Here is an 18,787-nt window from a genome sequence, read left to right as displayed (position 1 = left end):
TCTCCCAAGCAAGGGTTTTTGCTCGCGTAACGACTGTTCTTTCAAGCTGACCCGGGCGCGCAGGTGTCCAGCCTCCCCGCGGACGCGGGTGCCGTGGCGACTCCGACGAGATGAAGGCGGCGTGCACCGCCGGTGCCGCGGGAACGGGATCACAGGAAGCAGCACCTGCGGCTTTCTACCTGTACTCACGGGATCACAGGATGGTTTGCCTCCTATTTGACCTGGATCGTATACTAGTACCAGGTTGCTACTTTGATACTATTTCCGGTACTCGATCGACGCCAATGCAAGCAAGGCTGTGCCTGGGCAGTGTTTAATTAACCTAGTGAAATCATGCATCGTGATGCGAAATGCTCGGAGCCAGTAGATTGATGCTGGTGCTACTTAATTAATCCATATATAAAGCGCTCCGACCAGTGAGCTAGCCCAGCCCATATTCCGGCGTCAAATAGGATACTAAATTATTAAGGCTATCCTAATACAGCTGGCTACATCTACTGCATGCAGGCATGCAGCTTCAAGTACAGTGTGAAGGCGTGATTGCCTGATTCTAGGGCTGGTAAAGGATTTTAAATTTTGACCTAGATAATCTAAGTTAAGGGTCGGACTCTAATAATCTCATACAATTTTGATCTAAAAATATGTAAAAACAAGTTAGATTGTGAAGAGACACTAGCTAGAGCCATGATCGGTTACCACCCCTATACTTGAATCATACACATACACACTACTGCAGTACTAGCTGCTTCAGTGGCATCAACTTGGCAGTAGGCTCGGATAAAGAAAAAGATTTTATTTTGAACGGGCTGGGATAAAGAAAAGGTTGGCAAGTGGATGATGCATATACAAGCTAAGCACAAATCCAGCCATATCCAGGGTTCCCGTTAGCTGGTGGGTAGTTGACTGCATAGATTCCAGATATAGCTGGAAACAGTCAATTAACTAAGGGGAACATATCAGGTGCAAATCAATCTCTTCGTGCAAACTATGAAAACTTCAATCTGGGTCATTAGATCAACATCTAAGGGGAGGGACACAGAGAGGTGGGAAGGGGGATTTACAAAAGTGTGATTACCCAATCCAAGGACGGGTCCAGATTGTAAAATTACACAATCCCCCATACCCCTTGGATGTTGATCCAATGACTCAGATTGAAGTTTCTATAGTTTGCACGGAGAAGTTGGTTTACACATGATACGTTCCCTTAATTAAGAAGCCTACATATTTTCTTATAATATGCAATGGTAAGTGTATGTAGTTTGAATTTTATATGCCTACATAGGGGTTAATTTAGGCTAGTAGTTGAATAATGAAGGATGAATAATATGCAATGATAATCTAAACAATAACAAGTTAACAACAAATGTAGTATCATTAACCGCAATTAATTAGTGGCAAGTGTCAATATAGGAAAACCGATCGAGAATGGCAAATAAAAAGATGGAGCTAGCTCAATCAATCCGAAGGAAGAATGGGATATCTAGACAAATGGAACGCCTAGGGGTAAAACTTGAGACCACTTTCATGTGTGACTGCATGCATGAGTTCAATCAAACCGGTAGTACTATGAAGCTAGACACCTTCAAAAAGATATATAGCTATTAGCTAACACAAGTTTAGCTATTGTATAAAATAATTGACTCATAATTTTGACATAAATTTACAATGAGAGATGTTTTTTAGGTGCTCGACAAATAGCATACTCGTAGGTATCTATGAGCAATTTCGAGGGACTGAGCTTGCAAATCTTGATGTTTACGAAGTCACAGTATGCACTTTGCTGTAGACAGGCATATAATATCTCACCCACATTGAAGAAATACTGTTAATTGTTGAAGTACATATAGACAAATACGAGGACCCATCCGACTCGAGGATTACAATTAACCTGGTGGGTAGGTTCTGCCCTTTTATTACTCTCCACCTTTTCTTGTCCCCGGGATACTTGCTTCAACTGGGGTCGATGACAGAACGATGACACTCGAGGGGGCGTGCCTTAGCACGCCCGTCTTCGGCGTCGACGACCCTCGCTAGTGGTGGCAGGGTGAGAGTGCGACGAGTGGCAAGCTTTTGGCGACGGGCAACCAGTGGGGAGACAGACGGCGACGCAAGTTCGGCTTTAGTTTTCCTAACACGCCGTTTGGGAGATCAGTGCGATTCACAAACGGCGTGTTAGGAAAACTAAAGCTAGACCTGCATCGTCATCGTGTTGTCCCCACCGGTTGCCCATCGCTCGCCGCGTGCTCACCCAGTCGCCGCTGATATGGGTTGCAACAGTTAAGACGGCCATGTCGAGGCACACCCCTCAACAGTAAGGCCGTGCCGTGAAGGACGAGCTTGTTTGTTCTAGATTGAGATGAGGGTTTACATCCGCGCACCGACACTATACACTAAACTAATGATTCTTGCCTCGTCATCGATCCCAATGAATAACTTCACGCTGAGGGTAAAGATATTATTCTACCGTACCCTAGCTTAGAATTGACGAGTCTATTGGCCTTGTGTTTGAACATTTTGAGCAATAAAGCCTTTTTTATCTTATTTTCTGAAGATAGTTGCTACTGTGATCAGGGCGGATCTAGGGAGCGGGGGCACGAGCCCCCCTACCCCCAAAGCCTCCCCAACAATTTTCAGCCAGCCTGGGTAATCGGCGTCCTGAGGGAGTCGTTCAACTCGTTGAACAACTACCTCCACCGCCTTTTGACGCCTCCGGTGAACGCGCCACTCGTGGAGAGTGTCGCCGGATATGTCTACGCCATCTTCAGGGTGGTGGAAGTTATCAGGTGACTGCCATAACTATGCATATCATAGTTTGTATGTAGCTATATATATACATATATATAGATATATGTACATACATCTATCTATACATACATATATCTATACATACATATATATGTACATACATATACATATACATATACATATACATATATATATACATATACATACATACATATATATACATACATACATATATACATACATACATATATATACATACATACATATACATATATATACACATATATATATACACATATATACATATATATACACATATACACACACACGCACACACACACACACACACACACACACACACACACACACACACACACACACACACACACATATATATATATATATATATGAACTTCTGCCTTGTTATCTTGCAACAATCTCGCAATTTCGACACTTTTGTTATCTCGCGCTATTCTCAGCATTGTTATCTCGCAATTTTCATCTTTTTGTTAGAACTGCGGCGACATTTTATTTGTCCGATAAAAAATGGCTAAGCTCGTGGCCACTGGTAAGATGATGCATACACATAGGTGACGAACTATACGTGTAATGCGTCACCTTTCAAATACCATAGGCTAAGTGTATTACAAGACGTGGTGACGCGCTAAGTAAAGGCCGTCACCTTCGCAGCTTCAGTCATGGCCCGTCACCTTTGAATGTACTTTAGGTGATGGGAGAAGAATGTAGCCCGTCACCTTAATTCTAGGTGACGGGCATTGTTAATACCCATCACCTATACTCTCTCAAAGGTGACGGGCTACATTTCTGGCGTGGCCTCGCGAGGTCCAAACTGGTCCGAGATGACGCACGGAGATAAAGCTTGTCACCTCTATTTGTGGGGTGACGGGCAACAACTGCAGGTTACCTTTATGGATGTCACTATAGGCCGTTTCTTTCATAGTGAGAGAAGGAAGAAAGAAAAAGGAGGAACAAGAAGGAGAACTAAAGCCTTTCCCCCATTTGAGCTCTTGGATCCACCACTGACTATGATAGGAATTGATGAAGGCATGTTGGCGCGTGGCGAGCTGCTAGGAGGCAACAAGACAAACGACGCAGGTCATGTATATAAATTCTTTAGTTTTTCTTAACTTGCCATTTATTGCAAATATCGGTTCTTAATCAGATCTTTGTTGTTGAGCGCAGTAATATCACAAACGAGGACCATCGCCTCAATCAGCACAATGTGTCATCAGTTACTCTGCGGCACAACAATGACGATGATAAGATTGCGAACACGGACAATCCAAAGATGAACTGTTATTTTGGCTGATAATAGGTCGGCCTGTTACTACAATTTTCGTCATATTAACACAGCTGTATATTTTTCGTTAGTGTGCACATGACCAAAGACTTGATTAATTTTGCCGTGTTGGTACATAGCAGTTCAAAGTATTCCAATGAAATAGCTACTTTACGTCACCTCCTTTCTTGTCTCTCTATTCGTTTTGGAGATTCATGTAACCAACTTTTCACCTCCTTTCTTGTTTCTATTCCTTTTTGATGGAAACTTTTTCTATCTATTATTCTTGTCTCTATTCTTTTTCACTTTTTGTTGATTTCTAATGCTTTAATTTAATTTTTGTCTGATGCATATTCTCTGGAAGATGCTCTTCATCAGGTCGATCCATGCATCTTTCTGTGCATAACAGTTAATATGCAGCACTGTTAGCAAACTGTCTGACTAGCTAGTCACGTTTAAACACAACGCATCTAGCTAGTACTAAATAGCTAGCTCTTGTGCAAATAGAGCTGTATTGTCTGATCTGCTGTAAACATGGGTACATCATCAAATACAAAAAGGTTATTTTTGGTGGCGCTAGAAATGTGCCAATAAGAGATACAGTATATATATGTCCAACAACTCCAAAGTGAAACGACCATGCATATCCATCTAAGAAACAGCTGTTACTACAGGTTAACACCACACATGCATATTTATGCATAGTTGGTGCTAATAATAAGCTAACTCTTGCCGTGCATGAGTCGCTACTAGATTATTATGGTTCGACTAGCTGCTTGAAAAATACAGTAAACTGGTAGGTGTATCTCACTCACTTATTAGACTGCTACCACCCGGGCCCCGGGGAAAATTTGACCTGATGATCTCCATCTGGCGACATCGTTGGAAACGAAGAAGACAGGTACTCATCATACGGATAGCTGTGCTGCCTGTGCATAGACACAGACATGCTGTCTTCTTCCTCTTTCTTCAGCCCTGGGGCAGCGGCGGCCATTACTGGAGGAGAAAGCGATGCCTTTGTAAAGTCGAGAACCTGCGAAGCGCTACTGCTGCTTGAGCAGGGATCGTTCGGGAACAAAGTCTCGCACGTATGCTCGTTTATCAGGGTGACCATGAAAAGTGGAGTAGGGCCGCTGTTGCTTTGCTGCTGAACGTATTTCTTTGCTGGGCACTTGTGGTCATCACTGTAACCGCATTTGTAGTATAACCTGAAAATTAATAATAACCGAACGTATGAACATAAATAAATCTATGACAAGCATCATTTGCCCCCCAATTGACTGAGGAAACTAAAGTCTGGAATGTCGCTAAAAAAAGGTAGAATGCAATCACATTGAGATAGAAGTAAATTATTGGCAGGGGATTACAACATTTCATATACATGGCAAGCACTTTCTTTATGTAGTCGTAAAGAGAATTCTTAGTTTTCCTTGTTGCAGCTGACACACATCTACTTTTCAGATGAGCAAAAAGCCAAAATATGTTATTTTAAACTCAAGTCAAATCTTCATATATATATTGCCATGCACTTGAATAGCTAGCCAAAATTACTTCTGAATATGCTTGCCATTTTTGTTTTACGTGCCGTTGAATCCTGTTTTAAATATTATGTTGCCCTCAAAGTCATTTTAGTTTTGCCTTAAGTCAAAATATCTTGAGTTTAACGGAACTTATAGAGAAGTGTATCAACATTTATAATACCAAAATAGGTATAATATGAAACAACATATTTCATGATGAATCTAATATGCTTATTTGATATAGTAAATATTAGTACTTTTATCTACAAACTTGATCAAATTTAAGATAGACTGACTTATATTTTGGAACAAAGGATACAACAAATAAACATCACAAGATCAACCCGCGAATAAACTGCATATCTAAATGTTTATCCATTTTTTGAAGAACAAACAGAATGCATACCATATATACTCCTTTGATTTCAAACCTTTCCTATTAGAAACAATAATTACAATAATATGTTGGCAGAAATCTAACGCACCCATCATTGACAATAGAAAATTAAAAAAGAATGCATATTGCACTACTTGATGGATCTTATTAGGTCTTTTTTGTTAGTTTTAGTTATTGTAAAAATCTGCAAGTTGCAATCCAAAATCTACAAGCCGAAACAAATTAATTAAACGGGAGGCTTAGTTTAGCTTTAGCTAGAATCAGATTTATTGGAAATTTAAGATTCAACTACTCCACAAGATGGGTTATCCTTGAGGAAACGTAGCATCAAGAAGGCTAATAAATAAATGCCAATATAAAATATGCTTTCGCTGAGAAGCAAAGACATCCTCAACAAGGCTTAATAAGCAGAAGTAATCTGCTGGAGCTAGCTAGGAAGCTAACCAAGCTAATACCCAAATGGATCTAGCACTATAAATCATAAATATCATAAAGACGAGAATACATGGATTCATGACAACTCATGCCTACTTTTTATTGAATATAAGTACGTACCACCATGTAGTAGGTTTTTTTTTCTCTGTAAAGGAGTACTTTTTAACACAGAGGTAGCTAGTATATTCTTCTCAGAATTGTTTGACATGAGGAAATGGATGGGCATTATATTCATAATCTAGCCAGTGATAAATCTGGAGAAAAGTGAGTTATTAGAGGAGTGTGGATGATGGGCCATGAAACTCCACGAAAGATATACATACCTTGGATATTCAGCATTGAGGATGTTCTTCTCACCATATTTCCTCCAGTGGAAACGATCGTTTTCTGGTGCCTCAGTCAATATCTCCTTCCTGAATAACAAGATGGAATCGGAACTGAATGCAATTTTACTGCCACAACCTAGCTATATACTAGTACAAATTTTCCTACCCAACCATGAAATATAGATCCGTGCGCCTATGTGAGAACTGAGAAGCAAGCACACATGTACATCATATATATATGCCTCCCCATACGAACTTTTTGGATATAAAAAACAAGATCATGAAACACCTGAGATCTTTCCCTTTCTTTTGTAACGTGGATCTGAAAATTTCTAGGCCTAAACTAACGTACGTTCCATTTCTCTACACACCCTCAAGAGTGAGTTAATTTACAAATGGTGCAAAGAAAGTGAAAAGCTAATCATGGCATGAAGAATTAGTTCCCTTAAACCCAAATGAGTTATACAGAATTACAGATCTGCTAAATCAACAGCACTGAACCCTTCTCATGCGGATCCTCTCATGGCTATATTCAGGCTATAGATTCTAACACCACCTATATATTGTAGCATACAGAAACGCAGTACAAATCACAGGTTTGTATAGGACTCACATTGGGAGCTCAGCTCCATGCCTGCCTCGCCGGTGCCTCATCCTTCTTGCACGGGCGACGGCGCCATTTCTTTCTCCGGTGCCTCCATCGGAGGAGCAGGCTGCCATGGCCACCGCCTCGACCTCAGGGGAGGGGGGGCGCTCCATCTCAGACTGGAGGAGGGAGAGCGACGACTCCATCGCCGTGGATATCTCGCCCACGTTGGCCACCGCTGCGTGGCGTCGCTCAAGCTCCGGGATGAGCTCCACCTGCTGCCTGAGCAGATCCGCCAGCCTGGTTCCCCTCCTGAGCTCCTGGATCGCCGCGTCCATCCTGTCGGAGGAGGAGCGCGGCGGCTGCGAGTTCTTCGCGGAGCTGAGCCGCGTTGACATGGGAGGACTCCTCACAAGGTGGAGCAGCTGGGCTGGGAGAGCCTGGGTCTGGGCCTCTGGGGTTTGGATATACGAGCTTGTGTAATGGCCTAATGGGTAGAAGAAAGGGCTCAATCGTCGAGATTTGAGAGATAGCACGACGATTAAGCGTGTGTACGGTTTTTATATAATTTTGATGCTGGCAAATAAATTAATTAAACTCTTGTCATATCTGTCAACTAATTAAAGATTGAATATGTATTGCGTGCATTGATGCAAGTGTTAGGTAAGGTGTATGTATCTCGGTGTCGCCCCTAAACATACAATTGGGCGGCTTATATCTGAAGTCTCATTTACTAGCATGGAACACAATGATCAGAAAAGGTAGAGACGAAAAATCGGAGTTCTTTATATAAAAAAATCTACATATTTCTATATGTTAAAGCCCCGAGGCTATGCCGCCGGCCAGACAGGCCACGTCGGCCAAAATTATTTCGGCCGTCCAATCGCGATCCGATGGGTACGGATGGAAGGGAATCTTACTATTTTGGAGTACTAAATAAAATCTATTTACAAAACCTTTTGCACGAATGAGTTGTAAATCACGAGACGAATCTAATGAGCATACTTATTTCATGATTAATTAATAATTAGTAAACAGTTACTGTAGTATCACTGTTACAGATCATAGATTAAATATGCTCATTAGATTCGTCTCGCGATTTACAACCTATCCGTGTAAAAAGTTTTGTAAACAGATTTTATTTAGTATTCTATGCATGTGTTCCAATATTCGATGTGATATTTTTTGGGGTAAATTTTTTGAATATAATCGCGGCCCAAGTTTCTATTTCGGAGTACTAAATAAAATCTATTTACAAAACTTTTTGCACGGATGGGTTGTAAATCACGAGACGAATCTAACGAGCATACTTACTCCATGATTAACTCAAAAATAGTGAACGGTTACTGTAGTATCACTGTTGCAAATCATGGATTAAGTAGGCTTATTAAATTCGTCTCGCGATTTACAACCTATCCATGTAAAAAGTTTTGTAAATAAATTTTATTTAATATTTTATGCATGTGTTCAAATATTCGATGTGATGTTTTTCGGGGTAAAATTTTTGAATCTAATCACGACCCAAGTTTCTATATGTGAATGCCCCGAAGGTCGGCGCAAGAGCAGACCAGCCACGTCGGTAAAAAAAGATTTTCACCATTCGATCCTAAATTGACGGTGCATGCGATTAGCCGTGCCATACCTTTGAGGCCTTGAGACACGAATGGTCCTAGGGTCAGCTCTCCATTAGGTCACTGCAAAATATCTGAATTTAGAACTCTCGACCGGTAATTTTGGTGGCCTCCGAATGGGTGTGTGCTCTACTGCAACGACGACAGTGAAGCTATGCCGGAGAGCCACGCGGCGAGTTTGGGCGGGCCACCGGGCATGCCCTCGATGGGTGCGGCAAGTTCATGCCGTCACCGGCGGGCGACCCGGCCTCGCTCCGGTACGCAGCGGTGCCGCAGGTCGGGCGTGATAGCCACGCATTGCAGGGTGAGGAGATGCCCGAGGACCGCTGCCGACCGCCTTCGACGGCGAGATTGAGACGTCGGATTTCAGCTACTATTTTTTTGCCTTTTTTGCTTTGAAAATAAATGTCCTATTTCTATCTATGTATATCCATTTGTCTATTCATATACTACAAACCTCTATATAAACTTATATTGCCAAACGGAAACAACAAAATAAATTACGTGCGCCAAGGCGCGCGTAAGGCACTCCTATACAATGGCGAAGAATCTAGTATCTAAATTTAGAGGGCTTATTTTCCTCTTCTTCCTCTCTTCTCTATTTTTCTAATTCTTCCTCCTCCTTTTCTTCTTCCTCTTCATCATCATCTTACTATTACTAATTGGAGGCTCCTTTTGAAGCCTCCAGATGAAGCCACCTAGGATCTTAGGTGGACATTCTAATAAAATAAAGAAATCCTACAAATTCTCACAAACATCAAACATCCGGCCATCAATTCAGCAACTCTAATCATAATAGTCATTAGATCTGTTATCTTTTTCTAATAAATTAACCACCTTTGCCATTATGAAAATAGACTAAAGTAACCCCCTAAATATGTATCTAAATTACTCACCTCTGCCATTATAAAAAATAATCTAAAGTAACCCCCTAATCTTCATTAAATTACCCACTTATGCCATTATAAAATAATATCAAATAACCCCTTAAATTTTCATATATATTATCCAATGATATCATAACAAAAGGTAAAATAAACCCCAAATCTGAATCAAAATTATATTATTACAATAAAATCTTAAAGCGCATCAATATAAAATTCTAAATTACTATTTCTATCATTATTAATATATTATTTATGTTATTATTTACATAAAAATACTAACCATAATGTGTGTGTGTCACCAACTCACTATATATTCATATATAAGAGAAAAGATAAGAATACCAATTTTCATGTTGCTCACGTGGCTCAAACAAAGTGTTCAATTAAATACATATCAAACATATATGGAGGTGTGATGCAAAGTAAAAAAATGTTAATAAGTAAACTTATCACATTTATTATAATCACATAAAGCTAGATAATTATTAGATATCTCTAATTAGCCCGTGCGGAAGCACGGGTTGATAGACTAGTGGTTGAAAATTGTTGGGGGCCTCCATGGGAGTAGGGGGCTGGAGCACCCCAGTACCCTGCGGTTCCGCCAATGCATATATAGGAAAAAATGGTTATTGGTCTAGCCTCAACACATAATACATGTATTCTTGTCACCTTGTATGACGCTTTATATGCGAATAAGCGTAGCTCAGCTAGTAAGATTTCTTGTGGTGAAAAACATGCACATTGTGTTTCTGCTAATGATGTGGACGGAGTACGATAGATGCTCCCTGCACGTTGTTGGCCCCTGTGTGGTGCAAGAAGAACGTGCAACCCTGTGGCGTCAGGACTGTTGCGTCACCGCGGGTAGCGTCAGCGGCGCACGTGACATGCATACTCAACAGCTCCAAGCGTTTGTAGCTCGTTTCTCTCTCTCCATTTTTTTAAACGTGGAAGCTCATCTCTCTGACGTGCTGGCTGAGTGGCTGGTCGGTTAATTATTTCCCCTTTCCCGTGACTTATTATTCTAGCTATATAGTAGTTCAGGTGAAAAACCATGTCGGCGACAAGTTTAATCTGGTGCGTGCAGGAAATTAAACCGGTTGGACAGAGGGCGTGCGGCCACATGGTTTCACAGCGCTTGGCCGCCGGGCGCACCCCACCAAAAATTACAATTTTCTCCACTAGCCCACTACTTTGTACTAGTACCTTTCTGTCCCAGTGTTTAAGCAAACCGATCCAACTTTCGAAACATCCAACCAGAGAACCTGCTATGCTAATGAAAAATATATATATAATGAGGGGATTAGTCAGTAATGGTGTAAGCACACCAATCAGGATGCCGCTTGCCGCCCACGTTCCCGACCACTGGTCAGAACGCGCACCAGCTCCAGGTGCCTGAGTACGCGTTGCTCTTGTCCGGCCACGCAATGGCGCATATGACGTCAGGTCCTCGACGTCACAGTAGTGCAGTCAGCCATGTGACGAGAAGCAACGCACACTAGCGGGACTTAATTTGGATCGATGATTATTGTTGCATTCATCATGTGCTTTCAAACCGCCAGGCGTACGTCAAAGGGCATCTTAAGATCAGAATGGTATTTTTATTGTAGCAATTCAGAAAAATCTCTAATTTTATTACATGTCGCATTAGATTTGACCAACTTTAACCAAATTTGTGGAAAAAGATAATAATATTTATAATACTAAATTTGTTTTATTGAATCGACCATGAAATATATGTTGATAGTGCATATGTTGGTTAGTATCACTCTATTTTTCTATTCATTTTGATCGAAGTTGTTAGCTAAGTTTAACTTAAGACAAATCTAATACGACATGCAAATAACAAAATAAAGGGAATATAAGTGATTCTCATCACTTTCAACGCATTGTCATAACATGAAGATGCATCGAGCTTTAGCGCTTGTCTCGAGCAAAAAAATCGTGTTGGCCGGATTTGCCTTTGCCATGTCATTTTATTGCATATGAAAAGTAAATAACTCATATATCATTATCAACAAGAAAGATTTGTAGCTTGATCCGGTACAAAATGGCCTCAAAGAGATTTAATACCGGCTAGTGGCACCAGCCGGTACCGAAGATCTCAATTTAGTACCGGGCGTAGAGACTACCCGGCACTAATATCAAGAGCACCACACAGGCTTTATCTCCTCTCATTCCTTATCTCTTTCCCCAGCACTCTCTCTATCTCTCACTCTCTCTCTCTCCCCCGTCATCCCCTCTGCTTCTCTCTGTCCAGTGGCGGAACCAGGATTGAGTTGAACCCCGGGCCGAGTTTTAAATATAGTTGTGACAAAAACCAGACGTCGACAAACTCATAGTTCAAAAGATACACGAGAACATAATGGAAGTTCAAAAGATACACGAGAACATAATGGAAAGATAGAAAACATACAACAAGTGTCATCGCGAAGTAGTATATTTATTCTTCTTCAGCAATTTTTGGGGCTTCTTCAGCAATTTTTTGGGCCGAACCCCGGGCCATGGCACGGGTGGCCCGGGGTGTACATCCGCCACTGTCTCTGTCTCTCCCGCGGCGGCGGCGGCACGAGTGCGCGTGGCCACGGGGCCGAGTGGCGGCGGGGGGACGACGGGCGGGGCACAGCAGCTGCTAAGAGCAGGGGTACGGAGACCTTCCTCGACCGCTGCCGGCGCGCAGGGGAAGCGGATGCCTTCCCGGGCCGCCATTGGCACGCGGGTGGCGCGGAAGCCGCCGGCCACCAGGGAGCAAGGGGCGACGCCTTCCCCAACCGCCAGGGAGCAAGGGGCGATGCGCGGGGGCCTTCACCGGCGGCTGCCGGCGCGCCGGACGCGCGGAGGCCTTCCCTAGCCTCTGCTGGCGCGGAGGCCGCCGACCACCAAGGGAGCGGGGCTGCCGGCGCGGCGCGCGGAGGATGCGAAGGCCGCCGGCCACCAAGGGCGTGCAGCGGGCTCCATGTGTCTATGTGATATTTTTTTTGATTCTTGAGAAACCTTAGCTTGTTGATGTGAAATCTCTGATTTTAGTTCATGTATTATTGTGAAATCTGTAACTGGTTCATGTGATTGTGATTTTTTTGTGATTCTTGTGATTGTGAATGCGTGTGATTGTGAATGCAGTGGTGGTCGGCGCTGTGTGAAAAAGAAAAGGAAAAGAAAATAAGAAAAGAAAAGGAAAAGAAAAAAAAGCTACGCGTGGCGGGCGAGCAGTTTAGTACCGGCCGCTAACACCGGCCAGTACTAAACACTCCATTTAGTACCGGTCAGAGTGACCGGTACTAAATGCTTGCATATTAGTACCGACGGAACGATACCGGACGGGAAACCGGTACAAACCGGGGTTCCCGACCGGTACTAATGAGAGATTTTCTAGCAGTGAAAGATTTGTAAAAATAACATACTCAACTAATGGTGCAAATTACGCCTGCACGGCTTTTCAATGTACTCCGTATATGTTTGCCCTGATTGATGAGTATATATATTAGCGGGACATTTCTTGTTTGGTTCTTGTCTGGTAGCGCACACGTCCGATCCTGCGCTTATACCATACAATACTGGAACGGTCTAAAGTTAGCGACAGGTTTGACAAATCGGTGGTCCATCCAGTCCCACTTAATGCAAGCATGATACATTGCACAACATGCGTTCACACGGCTCATACCCCTTGGTAATACTATATATATACTTATGTATTTACAGCATATATATAGGCATATTGAACTCAGGATCGATCCGGTCTAGCATCATCATAAAGATGGGCATGGTTCATCCATGGAGCGAATTGGATGCAATCCATCGATCCATTAATCATGAATATATATGAGCACCGTTTAATTAAACCATTTGATACTAACTGCTTGACCCAATGTATATTGCATAAGCTCTTATAATCCAACGTTGGGCTTCAAGCTAAGTAGCATACAGCTCTAAGATCCCGATGGGGAAAAGATCGCTGAGCTTGAAGTACGTAGCTGCTTCGACCCTGCCTGCCTGTATACTGCTGCTAGTCGTAAATTAAAGTCGCCAATGCAACAACTGTCTCACGGCCAAGACGACGAGGCCAAGCAACTGCCCATCACTGAATGCGCCAAGGATGACGTGGGTTACGAGTACTAAGTACTAAAAGGCCTTCTACTTCCGCTTATGCTGGCACGCGTTAGCAGAATACATATATACATCCCGGACCAGGACCATTGCCGACCTCACAGGCATGGGGACGGCGGAGGAGAGCGTGCGGGTTCACGAGTCGTGCCCCTACGTCATCATGCACCGCCATGGAAGTGAACTTTCTCTGATCAGGATCGAACCACTCGAACCAGTGGTTCTTCTGGTTTCAATCTGCTGACTCTCTATGCTGCTTCATGGGTCAGAGTAGGAGCCCCGAGGAGCCCAATAGGGTTAATTTCTTTTATGAACTATAAAGTGACTACTTTCGATCATCATGTGGGCACTTGTCTAAATGGATTATTAGGGTCCTTATTATTAAACTAGAGAACAAAGCAAAAAAAAGTCCAGTTTTCTTAATTAATATTAATAGGGCTATATATATGGAGAACCTGCAATTATTTTGCACTCGAATACAAAATTCGCCCTACATTGATGTGGACATTTTAATTTATCATATTTTTCGTTGTATGTATTTCTAGTTGGCTAAGTCAATTGATCACTAATATGACTCTATCTAGTACACAGTTTCTTGACATGTTCATCATGGATTGGACCCTTGCATCTGAAGATACTCTTTTTTAAATAATTAACAATTGTTGTATAGCAGTGGCGGGTCAGGAGAAGCTAGGAGGAGAGGTGAAGAGAGAAGAAGAACAAAGAAAGGAGGTGGGGACATGAGTCCCCCCCAAAATAAGAATAATATTTGGAACACTTGGAAGGCCTCTGCGGTTCTAAGCTCAGTTTCACTAGATTTTGTTTACTCTATAAGTTCCAAGAAAGCACCTATTATTGGTTTCAAGCTTTTGTTTGTGTTTACTTGATTGAACCACCACCAGCGGAAAGTCTTTTTCAACAATGCTATTTTATGGTATAATCATTAGGCCTACTAAACATCAATTGCGCGATGATAACACCTCTCCTCTCATAGTCTCATGTACAACCTGTAATAATAACGATGTAGGAATTGAAGTATATATATTTCACCCAAAGAAAAAGTTGTGAATATTACTTTGGTCATTGCAAAATCACATCAACATTTTAATTAAGGATAATTAGTGTGCATGTGCCTGTGTGTCTACACACACACACACACACACACACACACACACACACACACACACACACACACACACACACACACACACACTAAACCTCTTGTCAAAATTGCGCCTTATGGATTTTGCAATGACCAATCAGTTCAAAAATCTCTCTATATATGTATTTTATGAAAATCAAACCTTTATTTTATTGACTGATGGCAAGGGCGTCGTCCTTCTTACAATAAAATTCCGTCGATCCCTTGAATAAGGCTTTGCAACCAAATAAACAGGACCAAATAGATAAGCAAATCACGCAGACGCGCACCATTTTATTACATTCCACGTCATAATTTGCCTCATAAATTTAAAAAGCATGATGACAGCAGCTAGCTGGCAAAACAAGGATTCACTACATATACTAACACATTTCTCAATCAAAATTAAGCTACTCCGTTTGGCCTGACCAATACCTCCTGTCTGTACACTGATCATGCATATATCTATTAAAGCAGCCCAAAGTAATCAAAGTAGTCCTGTCCCACGAATTCGCCAATGTCAAAGGAGCTCTCCTCATCGCAAAGCGTCCAATCCAACAAGCACCCATCCATCGGGCTCATACTCGTCGGCTCCGGCACCGGTGTTGACTGGTCGATGAACTCGGACGACGACTCGTTGTCCATGCCTGATCGCAGCTCCTCTTCCGGCGAATTGCACAAATCCGGTGACTTACAGACCACCGGACCCGGACCGTCGTCGTCACAAGAAGGCCACGGCGAACTGCGGCTAGGCAGCCCGTCGCTACTGCTGGAACCGAAGTTGATGATGACGAACGGCGCCAGAGGCTCGTCGTCGCCACGGCAGCAGGTGTGGTCACCCAAGTAGGTGATGAGGAAGACGGAGGGGTCGGCATCCGACCTCTGCACCTGCCGCCTGGCCGTGCAGCCGTGGTCGTCCTTGTAGGTGCAGCGGAAGTAGAGCCTGTGAGCGACAAAGATCAGAAGCTCAGCGATGCACATGAACTAAGCTGATCCCTAGTACTCCTGATTGCATTCAGATTCAAGGAGAATTTGATTAATTAAAATCTTGAAATTAAACAGATCCGCACCTCGGGTACTTGCTGCCGTGGATTTCCTTCTGGCCATACTTCCTCCAGATGAAGCCGTCCTCTATTGTCCGTCTCTTCTCAACTCTTGTTCCCCTCTCTCCCCTGCAGTGCCAGTGTGCTATGTCAGTGTTCTAGCTAGCTAGCACAGTGAGCCTGAAGACTAAATCATCAATCATGAGCAGAACTATTGTTCACCTCGTCCTTTTGGAGCTCGTCGCAGGAGGAGCAGCCGGGCCGTAACCGCGCTCCGGCTTGCGCTTCCTGGTACCCGCCGCTGGCAGCGGCGCCCTCCGCCGTGCCACTGCGCAGCGCGGCGAGCGCGCGGTCGCAGCAGCGGAGGATCTGTTCTGTGAGTTCCTGGAGGCCGTGGGGCGTTTCGACGACTGCGCCAACCGCCGGCTGCTGGCCGGCGAGCAGGGCCTGCAGAACAGCAGCCGATTCCCTGCCCTTAGCAACAAGCTCCGACGCCGCACAAGCTGGAGCGCTGCTGGCCATTGCCATCCTTCTCGATCACCCTGACTCCCTGACCGTGACCTGATTCCAGTCAGTGATCTCCTTTTGTCTCGTGCCGAATTCAGGCGTGGAGTCCTGCGAAAAGGAGCCGGCGGACGACTGACTATTTATAGAGCCGCTAGCTGCGATGAGCTCGCCGGCCAGTGCTCACTGTTTATTAGATTGTCTCGGAACTACTAGGTGTAAACCAAGGGGAAGCAGCGTGGAATTGCAAGGTGAATGCGACGCAGGTTACTAGTATAGATTAGGGATTTAAGCACGCATGTAGTACGTAGTATGTTACTGTAACTTGCCTGTCACTCTGCTCATCTGCTGACCATGTATGTGTCGTATTCTCTGTCCACGTGCCACATCGCCGCCCCTATTGGTCTCTCCGAGGAGTAGAGTTGTTTTTTTCTCTCTCTCAAATAAAAGAGTGCTTTCATTAATCAATGACAGGATTACAATCCATCAGTTTCAGTACAGTGTAAGAGTGGGTTAGTAGCTGCCTAGCTGGAGTGATTAATCTAGGGGAGTAGGGGATCACGAGGGCGGCAGTGCTTGTAGTAAATAACAGTGCGGTTGGTGGTGAGAATGGGATCGGCACGACCAGGGGGAGGTGCCACTTGCCAGTTGTCAATTGCAGGGTCAACTGCTTGTGTCCCCTGACGAACGAAAAGAAACAGAAGAGTCCCTGTTGATGCATGGCCTCGCGAAATAGGGCGTCAGATCTGATGATCGACCGTGACCCGAACGCGTGGGTACGTAGTAGTTAGTAACTTAAAAATTCGATCCCGCGTGGAGTTTGGAACGCTCCAGCTTGCAGCTAGCTACGTGCAACATGCGTTTTGATCAAGTCAACTAGCCTGCTGCGTGGGAACTGAGAAACGGAATGTAGCGTCTGCAGACGTAAGAACAGTGACGTAGTATCGCAGATTTTGGATTAGGAGGTGGACTGTCCGTATTCCAGCTTGATTTAAATTTTTTCATGGCAAATTGACATAAAATCTTTAATACGACAAATTAGTATAGGATGCAATAATAAATAAAAGTATAGATAGAATAATTAAAAGCACACAAGAATATATCGGTAAGGTGTCTTACAATTACAAACATGTTAAAATTTAACAGCTAAGTTTAAAACTTGCACCATCTTTTCTTACATGAACAAACTTTGTACAATTATTGCCTTGGGTTGGGTCACAAAATCTTAAGGTGGGTCGTGGTTAGGGTTGGTAAAGGGCCCAAAATTTTGAACTAGAAAATCTAAGTGTCGGATCCTAAAAGGGCTGGGATTTAATCTTATATAATTTTGAGATAAAATATTTAAGGGCCTTATTGAGCTGTGAAGAGACCATTAGGGTCATGGCCCATTACCACCCCTAGTCGTGGTCTCGTGGATCATCGGGACACCGGCCTCCTGAATACACCAATGCGATGATAGCTAGCACTACAAAGTTGGCAAGTAGGTTCCTTGCGAAATACATGGTGCTTTCTATGTCCTTTACCTCAAAGTTCTTCTTTTCTTTCTCTGTGCCTTTGGGATGTCTTATACTACTAAAATGTGAATAATAGTAGTGCATATATGAAATGTTATTTTCTTAACAGACATGCCTTTATGGAAAGAAATTAAGCATCCACCTGAAGGTGACACCTTCTTTGGTTGCTAATTGTGATCGTTGTTGAACCAAAGATCGTAGCTATACTGTAAAAATCGAAAATAATTGAAAACTTTTTTCATCTGAATTGGGTCTACCGTACCCCTCACGCTGGACCCATCTGTCAGGGTCAAAAAAGGTGAGAGGGGGTGGAGACCCATAAAAACTATGAGTTAGAGATTGTTTCTGCCAAAAACGAATTATTTCTGTCACCAATTCCACACCTACCCGCCGCATACCCTTATACATCCACAATTGACCGACTGAACCGGCTGCCGGCGCCACGGCCCATTCGCCGCACCGCACGCCGCCACCACAACGGCCACCTCCCTCGCTTCTGCACCCTAGCGATCTCCGGCGCGGCGCCCCACCGGCCAGAGCACCATGTGGAGCCGTGGGCCCGCCGTCACCCAGCCTCGCGGCGCGGGTCCCGCTTGCCGTGCCAGCGCCCATTGACCGTGCCTCGCACGTGGCGCTGTTCCGCGGTCCCACCCACTGTGC

The 18,787-nt window shown here is 43.6% G+C and overlaps 1 protein-coding gene and 1 pseudogene across 1 annotated transcript; both read right to left on the bottom strand.

Moving 5' to 3' along the window:
- Positions 1-4,540: 4,540 nt before the first annotated feature.
- Positions 4,541-7,821, bottom strand: LOC120698351 (probable WRKY transcription factor 70). The gene is made up of 3 exons (XM_039981916.1): positions 7,337-7,821; positions 6,721-6,810; positions 4,541-5,253 (listed from the first exon to the last, which is right to left on the bottom strand). Exons 1-3 carry the CDS (start codon positions 7,705-7,707, stop codon positions 4,872-4,874), a joined length of 843 nt encoding a protein of 280 aa, XP_039837850.1. The 5' UTR covers positions 7,708-7,821; the 3' UTR covers positions 4,541-4,871.
- A 7,507-nt stretch (positions 7,822-15,328) lies between these two features.
- On the bottom strand, positions 15,329-16,710 carry LOC120698350 (annotated as a pseudogene).
- Between the last annotated feature and the right edge of the window lie 2,077 nt (positions 16,711-18,787).

Source organism: Panicum virgatum, chromosome 3K (genome assembly GCF_016808335.1).
Source record: "Panicum virgatum strain AP13 chromosome 3K, P.virgatum_v5, whole genome shotgun sequence".
Classification (NCBI taxonomy): Eukaryota; Viridiplantae; Streptophyta; class Magnoliopsida; order Poales; family Poaceae; genus Panicum; species Panicum virgatum.
Note: the sequence above shows the minus strand (reverse complement) of the source record. Positions and strands in the feature narration are given on the sequence as shown.